The sequence below is a fragment of the Bos indicus x Bos taurus genome, chromosome 22, assembly GCF_003369695.1.
Source record: "Bos indicus x Bos taurus breed Angus x Brahman F1 hybrid chromosome 22, Bos_hybrid_MaternalHap_v2.0, whole genome shotgun sequence".
NCBI classification, from domain to species: Eukaryota; Metazoa; Chordata; class Mammalia; order Artiodactyla; family Bovidae; genus Bos; species Bos indicus x Bos taurus.
Genome location: NC_040097.1, coordinates 44505176 through 44518633, shown reverse-complemented (window position 1 = coordinate 44518633; position 13458 = coordinate 44505176). Strand labels below are relative to the sequence as shown.

Here is a 13458-nt window from a genome sequence, read left to right as displayed (position 1 = left end):
TAAGAAAAAGCTTAAAAGCAAAACAAACAAACAAAGATTTGTCTTCAACATACTTTTGTTTCAGAAAACTGCTAATATGTCAGCAAACTAAAAAAAACTTTGAATCATAGTTTCAGCTGTTTGCAGAGCAGATGTCTTATATTTAGTAGTTTAAATTCTTAGATGACTGATTTTTAAGTCCATTTTTATTTGGAAAATTTTACAGTCTTTTCTAAAGCACAGCCTAAAGGCCTACATTCTATTGGGCTTTTTGGTTTTCTTTTTAACAGATTTACTGTATATAATTGACACAATAGGCTGTGCATATTTGGTGGGTATAATTTGATGAGATATGACGTATGTAAATACCTGTGAAACCATTACCATAATCAAGAGAGTGAACACACCCATTACCCACAAAATTATGTGCATGTCCCTGTGTAAACCCTCTCTCCATCCCACCACCTCCTCCCAAAGCAGCCACTGGTCTGCTTTCTGTGACTATAGATTAGTTTACATTTCTAGACTTGTATCTGAGTAGAATCACAGAGTATGTTGGGGAGAATCTGATTTCTTTCAGTCAGCATAATTATTTTGAGATTCATTCATGCTATTGCATGTATCAAGAATTTTTTTATTTCCCCAAAGTATTCTGTCCGGTGGATATATACCAGTTTGTTTTTCCATTCACTTATTGATGGATATTGGGTTATGTCAGCATTTGGCCACTTAAAAATAAAGCTGCTATAAACATTTATCTACAAAGTTTAAATGAACATATATTTCCTTTTCTATTGGGTAAATAACCTAAAAGTGGAACGGCCAGATGTGTTGGGGTATTTTAACTTTTCAAGAAACTGCCAATACTTCCTTTGGTGATCTTTTTATTTATTTATTTTAATCTCACTGCATGGCACGTAGGATCTTAGTTCTCTGACCAGGGATTGAACCCATGCCCCCTACATTAGAAGCATGGAATCCCAGGCCCTGGACCACCAGGGAAGTCCCTGCTATGGTCATCTTTTTATTTTTAGCCATTCTAAGAGGTGTGTGGTCTTATTTCATTGTTGGTTTTTACATTTCTCTCATGATGAATGGCAGTGAGCATCTTTTCATGTACATCTGCCATTGTGTGAAATATCTGTTTATATCACGTATCTCACAGAAGATATTTGCAAACCACCTATCTGACAAAGTCTAACCCTAACCCTTTGTATCTAAATATACAGAGAACTCTCAAAACTCAATAGATAAAAAAATAAAACATAATTCAGTTAGAAAAGGAGCTGAAGACATGAACACACATGTCACAGAAGAGGACATACACATGACAAATAAGCTCATAAAGAACCACAGAGAAATGCAAATTAAAACTACAGTGAGATACCACCGCACACCTGTCAGAATGGCCAAAGTGAAAAATAATGAGCACCACATGCTGGCAGGGATGCAGAGAAACTGGATCCCTCATCCATTCCTGTTGAGAATGTGAAATGGCCCAGGCACTCTGGAAACGAGTCTGGCAGTTTCTTATAATACTTATAAACACATGCTTACCATGTGGTTTGGCTGCTGCCCTCTTCCTCTTACGCAAGATACAGTCAGGATCTTGGGTGGATCTCAGGGCCATTGTGCGATATGAAAAAAGTCAATCTCACAGGATTACATGCTGTATGATTCCATTTATATAACATTCTTCAAACAATAAAACTAAAGAACAGATCAGTGGTTGCCAGGGGTCAGGAGTGCAGGGAGCAGAGGTGTTGGTGGCTATGGAAGTGCAGCCGAGGGGACCCTCGTGATGCTTCCAAGTTTGCACAGGCTTTTTTCTTCTGAAACTTTCCCACATGCAACTGACCTTCTCTGCTCTTTTTTTTTTTTTTTAATTGAAATACATTTGATTTACAACATTGTGTTCATTTCTGGCGTACAGGAAAGTGATTCAGTCATATATACATATATGTATTCTTTTTCCTATTCTTTCTCATTATGGTTTATTACAGGATACCGAATATAGTTCCCTGTGCTCAACAGTAGGACCTTGTTGATATTTTATACAGCAGTTTATCATACTAACCCCAAACTGCTAATTTATCCTCCCACCCCACCTCCTTTTCCTTAGACAGACTCTTGTTTGTCTTCTATGTCTGAGGGTCTGTTTCTGCTTCATAAAAAAGTTTATTTCCATCATATTATTGATCCCATATATAAGTGATACCATATGGTATTTGTGGTATTTGTCTTTGTCTTACTTCGCTTAGTATAATCATCTCTGGCTCCATCCTTGTTGCTGCAAATGGCATTATTTCATTCTTTACTGTGGCCGAGTAATATCCCATTGCGTGTATATATGTACCACATCTTCTTTATCCATTCATCTGTCAGGAGACATTTAGGTTGTTTCTGTATCTTGGCTGTCGTAAATAGTGCTGCTATGAACATTGGGGTACATGTATCTTTTTTATAGTTTTTGAAGGGATTTCCATGACGTTTTCCATAGTGGCTGCGCCAGGTTACATTCACACCAACAGTGCAGGAGGGCTCCCTTTTCTGCACACCCTCTCCAGCACTTGTTATTTGTAGACTTTCTGATGGTGGCCGTTCTGACCGGTGTAAGGTGATGCCTCATTGTGATAGTTAAGATTTGCATTTCTCCAATAATTAGCAATGCATCTGACCTTCTCTAAATCCTCTTTATCTTTTATTGGTCACGTCAGATGTCCTTAGGAACCTTTGCTTAACTGTCCCTTCACACTGATGTGGCATTTGTTACGCTGAATTCTGATTCCTGTTTTGTTTCCCTGCACCCTGACCATGAGCCCCTGACAAACAGGGGCACAAACTCTTAATCTCTACACTCCAAGGGCCCATCTTAGTGCTTTAATTCACTTACAGATGCTTCATTCAAAGTGAATTCAGTTGAACTAAAGTAAATTCTGAAGAAATAGACTTGGAGTTGAAATACATAGACTTTATTTCATTATACCTTCATTATACCATTTAATTTGTGTAAACTAAGATTTCTACCTGAATATTTACATATTGGTACTTAGGACTTATTTTTATTTGGAACGTATTTATTTTCTTTTGCAATCCCTTCAGTTCCTATCTAAAAGTCCCTAAGATTTACAGTGGTTTGTTTTGAATATTAATATTTACAGCATTCCATAGTCTTTTTCTTATCACTTACTTGAACTTTCCCTATAGGAAAAAAATTTTCTTGTTAGAATTTCTCATACCATTGATTGGAGTCCTAAATTTGGACTCTTAAAGTAACAAAACTAAATATTCCTTCCTTTTCCTTTTTTAAATACTGTAGCTTTTTGAAAGATTACCGAGTTATTTTGACCTGCAGAGGAGGCTGACACATTTGGAGGACCAAATAAGCTATCTTCTCGGCGGCATCCAAGTTGTTTATATTGAAGAATTACAGCCAGTGTTGACACTTGAAGAATATTACTCTCTTCTTGACGTGTTCTATAATAGACTCTTGAAAAGTCGAATACCTTTTCACCCTCGAAGTCTGCGTGGTTTACAAATGATCCTTAACAGGTAAGTATCTAAAACAATTACTTTCATTCATTTACTCATACCGCTTGTATATGTATTGGATGAAATTGTTTTGTATTTCCGTGTGTGATTCTTAGGAGTTAAAGAAAGGAATGTTACTACCTCCATTGGCAACACTTTTTACACATGAGAAAAGTCAATATGAGAGGATTAGAAAGATTGAGTTTCTTGAACATTCTGTAAATACCTTGCCACTTACAGGGCAAGTCAGTCCTGTGGAAAACTATAGGATTAAACCAATGTGAAATCAGCAGTGTGCACTTCCGGCACTGTGCTTGGAACTTAAATGCATTATCTCTCTTTAGCTCTCAGAACCTCACCATGGAGTGGGTTTCTGCCCCCGTCTTACAGATGAGGAAGGCCACAGGAAGGATGTGGTCATCCTGATAAAATGTGTCTCTTTGGGGACAGCAAAACTTCAAGGCAGTTTTGCTCTACCTTTAAGGTGGATTTTCTTAATGAATTCCTTTTCCATTAATCAGACTAATAAAACCGTTCCTCAGGGATGGAACTTACGGGATGGAGAGATGGCTGATTTTTCCTTTTATGTATCCTTTATTACAGTGACAGATATGCCCCAAGCCTGCATGAACTCGGGCATTTTAACATCCCAGTCCTTTGTGATCCAGCGAACCTCCAGTGGTTTATTCTCACCAAAGCCCAGCAGGCAAGAGAGAACATGAAGAAGAGAGAAGAGTGAGTACTCTCAGCCCTCTTCCTGTCTTACCATTCTAATCTCGTCTAATACTGAAAAATATTTAGGTATTCAGAAAGGTGGGGTGGAGGGATAAATTAGGGAGCTGGAGTTAACGTATACATTAGTATACGTATGAAATAGATCATTAACACACACCTACTATACAGCACTGGGAACTCTACTCAACACTCAGTAATAACGTATATGGGAAAAGAACCCCAAAAAATATAAGGTGTATGTGTATGTAAAACGGAATCAACTTGTGTGACATAATAGAAACACATTGTAAATAAACTATACTCCAGTAGAAAATACGAATTCCATGGTAAGAGACAATACAAATGCCTATCCTCGACCCCTCTATCCTGATGGGCTACGCTGCTGTCACATCCCATGGGCCTGAGCGGCCGTGGGTCCCCAGGGTAGACTGTTCCTGGCTGGGGGAGGTGGGAGGATGGGTATGTAAATGAGCCCTTCCCGGGATCTGCAGGGCCCAACCTTCAGATCCAGGCTGGCCCTCCTCCACCCACACTAAGCCTACTGTTGCCCACGAATGCTGGACGGCTCTGTGCTGGAAGAGCTGTGGAAAGTCACCCTGTCTCCATGTTGCCTGGTGGTAGGGCTTCCACATCCAAGCTCCTTCCTTAGAGTCGCTCCACCTACTCAGGACAGCAGCCTCAGCATCAGCGATTTGCTGGGGGTAAGATTTGTTCGGAGAGTGATAGGTAAAGGAAAAAAAGTAATGGGACACAAGCCCTTCCGTGTTGGTTCAGGCACTTTCCACTCCAATTTAGAATCTAGAAACACAACTTCTAGGGCTCTGGTTGCCCGAGGAAGCAGGATTGGGCGTGAAAAATGCTGCGGCCTTGTGTGGCCACTTCTCATAACAACAGCTTCCAACCAGTGCTGATGGACACTTAATATGCACAAGGCCTACAGGGCTGTAAATGACACCTGCCTTCAAGAAATGTCCTGCAGTAGGTAGTTGAAAGAGGTGGCAAAACAGGGCAGACTTTCAAGAACCCAGTCTCAAACTGTTTAAGAAAAAAGTACATGAAAAGATGCTGAACATCGCGAAATACTAGAGAAAAGCAAATCAGAACTACAACAAGGTATCTCCTCGCACCTGTCAGAATGGCCATCATCAAAACACCTACAAACCACAAATGCTGGAGAGAATGTGGAGTAAAAGGAAACCTCCTCCACCCACCATTGGTGGGAATGGACATTGGTAACAGCCGCTGTGGAGAACAGTATGGAGGTTCTTTAAAAAGGAAAACTAGAGCTAGCATATGATCCAACAGCGCCACTCCTGGAATCACCCAGAAGCAGCCTACGTATCCAGAGAAAACCATCCTTCAAAAAGGAATGAATGCACCCCAGCGTTCATTGCAGCACTGTTTACAATAGCCAAAACATGGAGGCCACCAAAATGTCCCATCAATAGAGGAATGGATAAAGAAGATGCAGTACATGTAGCAATGGAATATTACTCAGACATAAAAGACAATGAAATAATACCATCTGCAGCAACATGGATGACTTAGAGATGATCAGAGAAAGTGAAGTAAGTCAGAGAGACAAAGACAAGTATCATAGGCTATCAGGTGGAATCTGATAATCAGGTAGAATCTAAAAATTGATACAAATAAAGTAATTTACAAAACAGACTCATAGACCTAGAGTATAAAGTTATGGCAAAAGGGGAAAGGAGAAGGAGTACGTCAAGGCTGTGTATTGTCACCCTGCTTATTTAACTTCTATGCAGAGTACATCATGAGAAACGCTGGGCTGCAAGAAGCACAAGCTGGAATCAAGATTGCCCGGAGAAATATCAATAACCTCAGATATGCAGATGACACCACCCTTATGGCAGAAAGTGAAGAGGAACTCAAAAGCCTCTTGATGAAAGTGAAAGAGGAGAGAGAAAAAGTTGGCTTAAAACTCAACATTCAGAAAACGAAGATCATGGCATCTGGTCCTGTCACGTCATGGGAAATAGATGGGGAAACAGTGGAAACAGTGGCAGACTTTATTTTTTTGGGCTCCAAAATCACTGTAGATGGTGATTGCAGCCATGAAATTAAAAGACGCTTACCCCTTGGAAGGAAAGTTATGACCAACCTAGATGGCATATTGAAAAGCAGAGACATTACTTTGCCAACAAAGGTCCATCTAGTCAAGGCTATGGTTTTTCCACGGGTCATGTATGGATGTGAGAGTTGGACTGTGAAGAAAGCTGAGCACTGAAGAATTGATGCTTTTGAACTGTGGTGTTGGAGAAGACTCTTGAGAGTCCCTTGGACTGCAAGGAGATCCAACCAGTCCATTCTAAAGGAGATCAGTCCTGGGTGTTCTTTGGAAAGACTGATGCTAAAGCTGAAATTCCAATACTTTGGTCACCTCATGCAAAGAGTTGACTCATTGGAAAAGACTGATGCTGGGAGGGATTGGGGGCAGGAGGAGAAGGGGACGACAGAGGATGAGATGGCTGGATGGCATCACTGACTCAATGTACATGAGTTTGAGTGAACTCCAGGAGTTGGTGATGGACAGGGAGGCCTGGCGTGCTACAATTCATGGGGTCCCAAAGAGTTGGACACGACTGAGTGACTGAACTGAACTGAAGGGAGAGGATAAATTAGGTGGTTAGGATTAAGATATACACACTAATTTATATATATTAACAAGGACCTAATGTAGAGCACAATACTCAACACTCTTTGTCATAAGCTATCTGGGGAAATTATCCAAAAAAGAGTAGATACAAGTGTATGTATAACTAGGTTTAGTTGCCCTATAGCTGCTGGAAACACAACATTGTAAATCAAGTATACTCCAAAGATTTTTTTTTTTAATTTTATTTTATTTTTAAACTTTACAATATTGTGTTAGTTTTGCCAAATATCGAAATGAATCCGCCACAGGTATACCTGTGTTCCCCATCCTGAACCCTCCTCCCTCCTCCCTCCCCATACCCTCCCTCTGGGTCGTCCCAGTGCACCAGCCCCAAGCATCCAGTATCGTGCATCGAACCTGGACTGGCAACTCGTTTCATACATGATATTATACATGTTTCAATGCCATTCTCCCAAATCTCCCCACCCTCTCCCTCTCCCACAGAGTCCATAAGACTGTTCTATACATCAGTGTCTCTTTTGCTGTCTCGTACACAGGGTTACTGTTACCATCTTTCTAAATTCCATATATATGTGTTAGTATACTGTATTGGTGTTTTTCTTTCTGGCTTAGTTCACTCTGTATAATAGGCTCCAGTTTCATCCACCTCATTAGAACTGATTCAAATGTATTCTTTTTAATGGCTGAGTAATACTCCATTGTGTATATGTACCACAGCTTTCTTATCCATTCATCTGCTGATAGACATCTAGGTTGCTTCCATGTCCTGGCTATTATAAACAGTGCTGCGATGAACATTGGGGTACATGTGTCTCTTTCCCTTCTGGTTTCCTCAGTGTGTATGCCCAGCAGTGGGATTGCTGGATCATAAGGTAGTTTTATTTCCAGTTTGTTAAGGAATCTCCACAGTGTTCTCCATAGTGGCTGTACTAGTTTGCATTCCCACCAGCAGTGTAAGAGGGTTCCCTTTTCTCCACACCCTCTCCAGTATTTATTGCTTGAAGACTTTTGGATCGCAGCCATTCTGACTAAGAAATGGGAATTCCCTGGTGTCCACTGGCTGAGACTGTGTGCCCTCAATGCAGGGGGCCCAGGTTCGATCCCTGGTTGGGGAACAAGATCCCACATGCCCCAGCTAAGACCCAGTGCAGTCAAATAAGTAAATATTCAAAAAAAAAAAAAAATGGGAGGACCATTTTCAGTGTTGAGAGTAGAAACTAACAGCCCAATATATGAAAAATGCGTTCTACATTTTATGTTGTTTTATTTGGTTACAGCTTGTAGCAATTCTATGTTTTGTTTTTGACATAACAGGTTGAAAGTCATTGAAAATGAATTGATGCAGGCTTCCACGAAGAAATTCTGTCTGGAAAAGTTTTACAAGGAGCCCAGCGTTTCTAGTATACAAATGGTGGATTGCTGTAAGAGACTTCTAGAACAATCGCTGCCTTACCTACAAGGGATGCACCTTTGCATTTCACATTTCTACTCAGTCATGCAGGATGGAGACCTTTGTATTCCTTGGAATTGGAAGAATGGAGAAGCCATTAAATAACACAGAAGTCTATATTATTTTTTAAAGAGATAAGAAACTGTTATACTTATTTAAAATCCACAACTTGATATAACAGTATTATTTACATGTTACAGGAACAGCGTTTCTAATTGCTGCTTTGGAAGTAGACTTTTTAAATTAATTTCTATTAGGAAACTTGTTTTTAAAAGGTTTTACCTGCCAATGGTTTCTTATTCCCCCCCAGATAGTGTTTATCTGATTGGCAGAAAAGATGTTGGAAAGAACGTATTTGTAGTGGTATGAAAATGGAGGATTCTACCTCCATGAAAGAGAGAGAGAGAGAGAGAGATTCTTTTTTTTTTATATGAGTGGACACTGGTAAGTATAAACAGGTCTCGTTCAGTATAGCTCTGAAGTCGTGGAACTCATTTCCACATGCAGCAATTCAGCGTGCAACTTAATGATTGTATCACGTGGTATCAGTACACACACCTGACTTTGTAGCCAATCACGCACCTCTTGAGTCCAAAACAGGTGACATGGGCAGCACAAACTCATGAACCAAATCTTGCCTAAAGACAGAGTCAATGGGAAAAAGTCGTTGCGTGAATATACGATATTGCCGTTACCATAAGCCATCTGCAACAGTTTGTTAAAGCACCGAGTCCCTTCTCTGTTCTCCTGACACTACCACAACATTGTTAATCGGCTGTACCCCAATACAAAATAAAAAGTTTGTTACAAATAAAGTTTTCCTACCCGTTAAGATACTGTAACTGTCGGCAGCCTGTAACCAAAAGACAGTGAACTTTTTTTGAATCATTGAATGAGGTGATTGATTTGTTTTCATGGACAGACACTACCCAGAAAAATGCTTGTTTCTCAGAGAGTACCACCAAGTAGGGTCCAGTTTAAAATGATTCAGACCACTCAGGATCTGTCACCCTCTCAACCCTGGTCTTCCAGTGGCTGGAACACAGACTGAAACGCCCGAGTCACCTCCTGTCCACAGTTGCGTGGACTTCGCTGAACCCATAACCCAGGCCCAAGCTCTGTAGACACAGGGCTCCTCTGCAGATATTTCCCTTAGGATAATATTTTTTTACCAGATCCCAAACCTCTTCTGCTTATTTCTCAAAAGGACTAGGTGAATCCAGGTCTGTAACACCCATTTTTGAGGCTCTTGCTGCCAAGAAATAAAGGAAATTTTCCATAGAGTATTAGGCAAAGAGATGTTAAAATCGATTCTAGAAGTATGTTTTAAATTTATCTAAAGTTGATTATTTGAACGGTTAAAGTACACATGTGTGTTTGAATAAGTATTGATTTGTATTTAGTATAGTTTGTGCATACCACCCCTTTTAACCTGTGCCTAACAACTGTACTTATTTTTTTTTTCTAATGTAAAAATGTTGCTGCCTATGAAAGTTTTTCAGAACCAAATAATAGGAGTGAAACATTCTTCAGAGGTTACACAGGAAGATTACTGGAGGGACTTTAGTGGTGGCACAGTGGTTAGGGCTCAGTGCTTTCACCACTGAGGGCACAGGTTCCATCCCTGGTTGGGGAGCTAAGATCTAGCGAACTGCATGGCCAAAAAATTTAAAAAAAAATGGGAAAAATAAGTTCGGATTATGCCATTTCTAAGATCAGCTAATACAGAATCCTCAGTAATATGTTTTGAATTGCACTTTGTCTCAGAAGTGTTACATAATAAATAATACGTTAACCAGATCATCGCTTTCTCATTATTCATTAATAGTTCACAACTATTTCAACATAAAGGAATTTACCAAAAAAACCATTGCCTGTTTATGCCTGTTTGACTTCCTCTCCCAATCTAACAAAAAAGTTCTGGAAAATTCTCTCCCGCCACTGAAAGCTAGGACAGGATCAGACCCCTCTAACCTTGAATCCTCAGCTCTCCATAGGGACCTGAGCCCTGAGCTCGTCCAGGGGTGCACCCTCTGCCCGGGCCATCCCCTCAGGGAAGTGTTCATGAGGCACATGACTGCTGTCCACAGGCCCTGCTTCTTCCTCTCTCTCCTCAAATCCTCCTCCTCCAGGCAGCCTCCCCGAGTCATGAGAGGGCTGTGGCCCTTGAGGCGTGGACAGTTGGGCAAGAGGAACCATGGCTGCCTCAGGAGCCAGCTCACCTTTGGAAACTGCTAACCCTTGGCCTCAGTCTCCCCATCTGTTAAAGGAGGCCCAGGGCATGTTCTTGGAGCTCCTTCTTACCCTGAGTGAGTCTGACCCTGGAAAAGAGCTCTCCCTTGGATGGTCCTTGGCCACCAGCCCAGGTGCCTCTTGCTCCTTAGCAGTTGGAAGAGGAGGAGGAAGTGGAGCTACCAGTGGCCAGAGCAGACCTAAGTTGACATCAGGGGACCCTCTTCCCCCCTACATCCCAGCTACTGCAACCTGGTTCTACTGGTCACTCCAAACCCTTCCCTGTTACAGAGCACTTTAGGGACTTTTTTCTCTAAGCTGACGTGTTTCATACAGGGAAACTATAGGGTGAAGACTTGGCACCAGGCCCTTCTGTCTGCAGCAGGCAGGAGACGTGGATTAGAACCCAGGCACCCCAAGCGCTGTGAGGCATCCACATGGGTAGGAGCACCCCCAGCTCTGGGATCGTCCACCCCCAGGTCAGCACCAGGCGTTGGCAGGACCCCCACACGTCCAGCAATACGACGGTGCTGTGAGGGTGGACAGCCTTGGGGTCAGTCGTGTCAGTCCTGGCCACAACGGTGCACACAGATCAGTGGGGGTTCAGGGCTGACTTTACCCGGCCCTGGGCGACCATTGTGAGGACCAGGAGAGGTGGTGCCCCTCTGCTCCTCCTGGGTGACCTGGCAGTGGCCTGGGCCTTGCCCCTCCGTTCAGACTGCTCAGGCAGCCCCCACTGTCCCTGCTTTACCTGGTCCAGGCCGTGCACTGGGCCCCACCAGTGGCTATAAGTGTCGTTTTGGAAGCAACATCTGTGTACGTCTGCCCCAAAGTCCACCACAGTAGCTCATGCCAGGGGAACTGGCTCAGCACAGGGCGTGGCCACGCAGGAAGGAGCCATTGGATTTCATCCTCAGAGTCTTCTCTGAGGAGGTCAGTTTTTCTTTCTGTCACCACCTCAGGCACTGGCCTAGACCAGGTGTCAGCAGGCATAAGGCAGGGTTTCCAGGTGAGCAGGACAAACAGCAGGAAGGCGTCAGAAGGTGTGACAGAGAGGCACGACACCACCCATGTAGACAGCGGCCCTGGGAACTTGCTTTATCTGCACCTACAAGACAAGTAGGATGAATGAAGGGGGAAGAAAGGACAGGACTTGCACCCCTAGGAGAAAGCTGTGGAAGAGGAAAGGTTCCCTCACTCCGGGAAGCCCCTTCACTGGCAGGGAGATCAGTTGGGACCGCAAAGGAGTTTGAGGCTTAGAGGAGAGCAGAACAGCCAACGTGTGGCAGGCAGGACAGAGAGACCGATCAGCAGGCGGTCCTGGCCACCTCTGCACTCCCCAACCCAAGTCATGCATCTACTGTTGCACACGGGGGCTGAGGTGCAGAAACTCCGTCTTCAGCAGACAGACCCGGGGAGAGGGCTGGGGTTTGCTGCCTGCTGACACTAGAATATGGTCTGGGCCACAATTCGGGGTGCAGAGGACAGAGCCCGAGTCTGCCATAGAAGCCTCACTGTTAACACACGCGCGAAGAGAGGGGCGCGTCCCCACATCAGCCTCACTCACGCTCCGTGTGCTCAGTGGGCACAGCTCTGCTGCCAGCAGCTCTGGGAGCACTGGAGCCAGCAGGCTGCCCACACGTGGAGGCGGGGCTGAAATCTGAGCCAGTTCCCAGGGGCTGTTTGTCTTTGTAGGCACAGCGACTGTGGGACATTCCTGGTGCTCCCATGCTGGGGCGGGTCCCACACTAGCAGCAGCGGGCTTTGCGGGCGCACACCCAGAGGAGAGCAGGTTCTGGGCTTATTCCATAGCTCCCACAGCAGGTCCGGTGCCAGACTTGAGCACATCTGCACCTGCAGTTTTACAACCACAGTGCCTGAGAAACACCTGGGCCAACTGTTAGTGTTCCCATGAGTGAGAATGGGCAGTCCCACGAATGAGGCGGAGCTGAGGGCAGTGCCAACAACGTGTACTTTGTGAGCGGGCACGACGGATGATGGGCGACACTGTGGAGACACTTCCCAGTGGACACATCTGCAGAAGAGTATTCAGCAGCTCCTCTCTCAGCAGGCTCAGACGGTTAGAGAGTCTGCCTGCAGGGCGAGAGACCGGGCTTCGATCCCTGGGTCCGGAAGATAGATACTTGGAGAAGGGAATGGCAACCCACTCCAGTATTCTTGCCTGGGAAATTCCATGGCCGGAGGAGCCTGGTGGGCTATAGTCCATGGGGTCGCAAAGAGTCGGACATGACTGATTGACTGACTCACACACTCCCAGCAGGAGCATTCCAGCCCCACCTCCCTCACACCACAGCTTAGAACCGGACCTGGAGGCCTCTGTCCTAACAAGTAGGAAGCAGATCCTGCTCCCGGACAGGGCCGTGACAACCACAGAGCAAAAAGGAGGCCCCACTCCACATCCAGGGCAGGCTCCAGTCATTGTACCACCAACCACAACCACACCTCCTATCCGGGGGATAATGGCTAGCACACACTGAGGAAAGATGCGACAGGCAGACATACTAAAAACAGCGCTCACGCCAAAAATATTAGACTCACACAGGCTACGCAGGGATGGGCCCACATAAAAACAGCCCTTCAAGACCAGAGTAGATAACTGGTATTTCTTAATTCACAGAGACAAGTAGGAAGGAAAAGGAAGAAACTAAGAACTAAACTGATTAAAAGAACAAGAGAATTTCCCTGAAAGACCAAATGATGAAAGAGACCTCTCCGATCTCAAGAGATCCCGAGATCAAAAAGGAGGTCATAGAGGTCATAAAAATACTGAAGGAATTAAGAAAAGCCATCAGTAGAAATGCAGATCACTGTAACAAGGAAATAGAAACTAGAAGCCCCTACCTTCACAGCTCTGTGATCCTCATTCCAC

At 43.8% G+C, this 13458-nt stretch overlaps 1 protein-coding gene across 5 annotated transcripts in view; it reads left to right on the top strand.

Annotated features, from left to right (window-relative positions):
- The window catches only part of TCAIM (T cell activation inhibitor, mitochondrial), a 38158-nt gene extending 28022 nt beyond the window's left edge, over positions 1-10136 (top strand). For 4 of the 5 annotated variants that reach the window (XM_027522703.1, XM_027522699.1, XM_027522702.1 and 1 more), the window contains 3 exons: positions 3299-3531; positions 4114-4245; positions 8201-10136. In XM_027522703.1, coding sequence (XP_027378504.1) covers positions 3299-3531; positions 4114-4245; positions 8201-8441 — 606 coding nt within the window. In that variant the 3' untranslated portion in view covers positions 8442-10136. The remainder of the gene's footprint in view (positions 1-3298; positions 3532-4113; positions 4246-8200) is intronic. The other variant, XM_027522700.1, reaches the window with a different exon arrangement.
- Positions 10137-13458: the final 3322 nt, after the last annotated feature.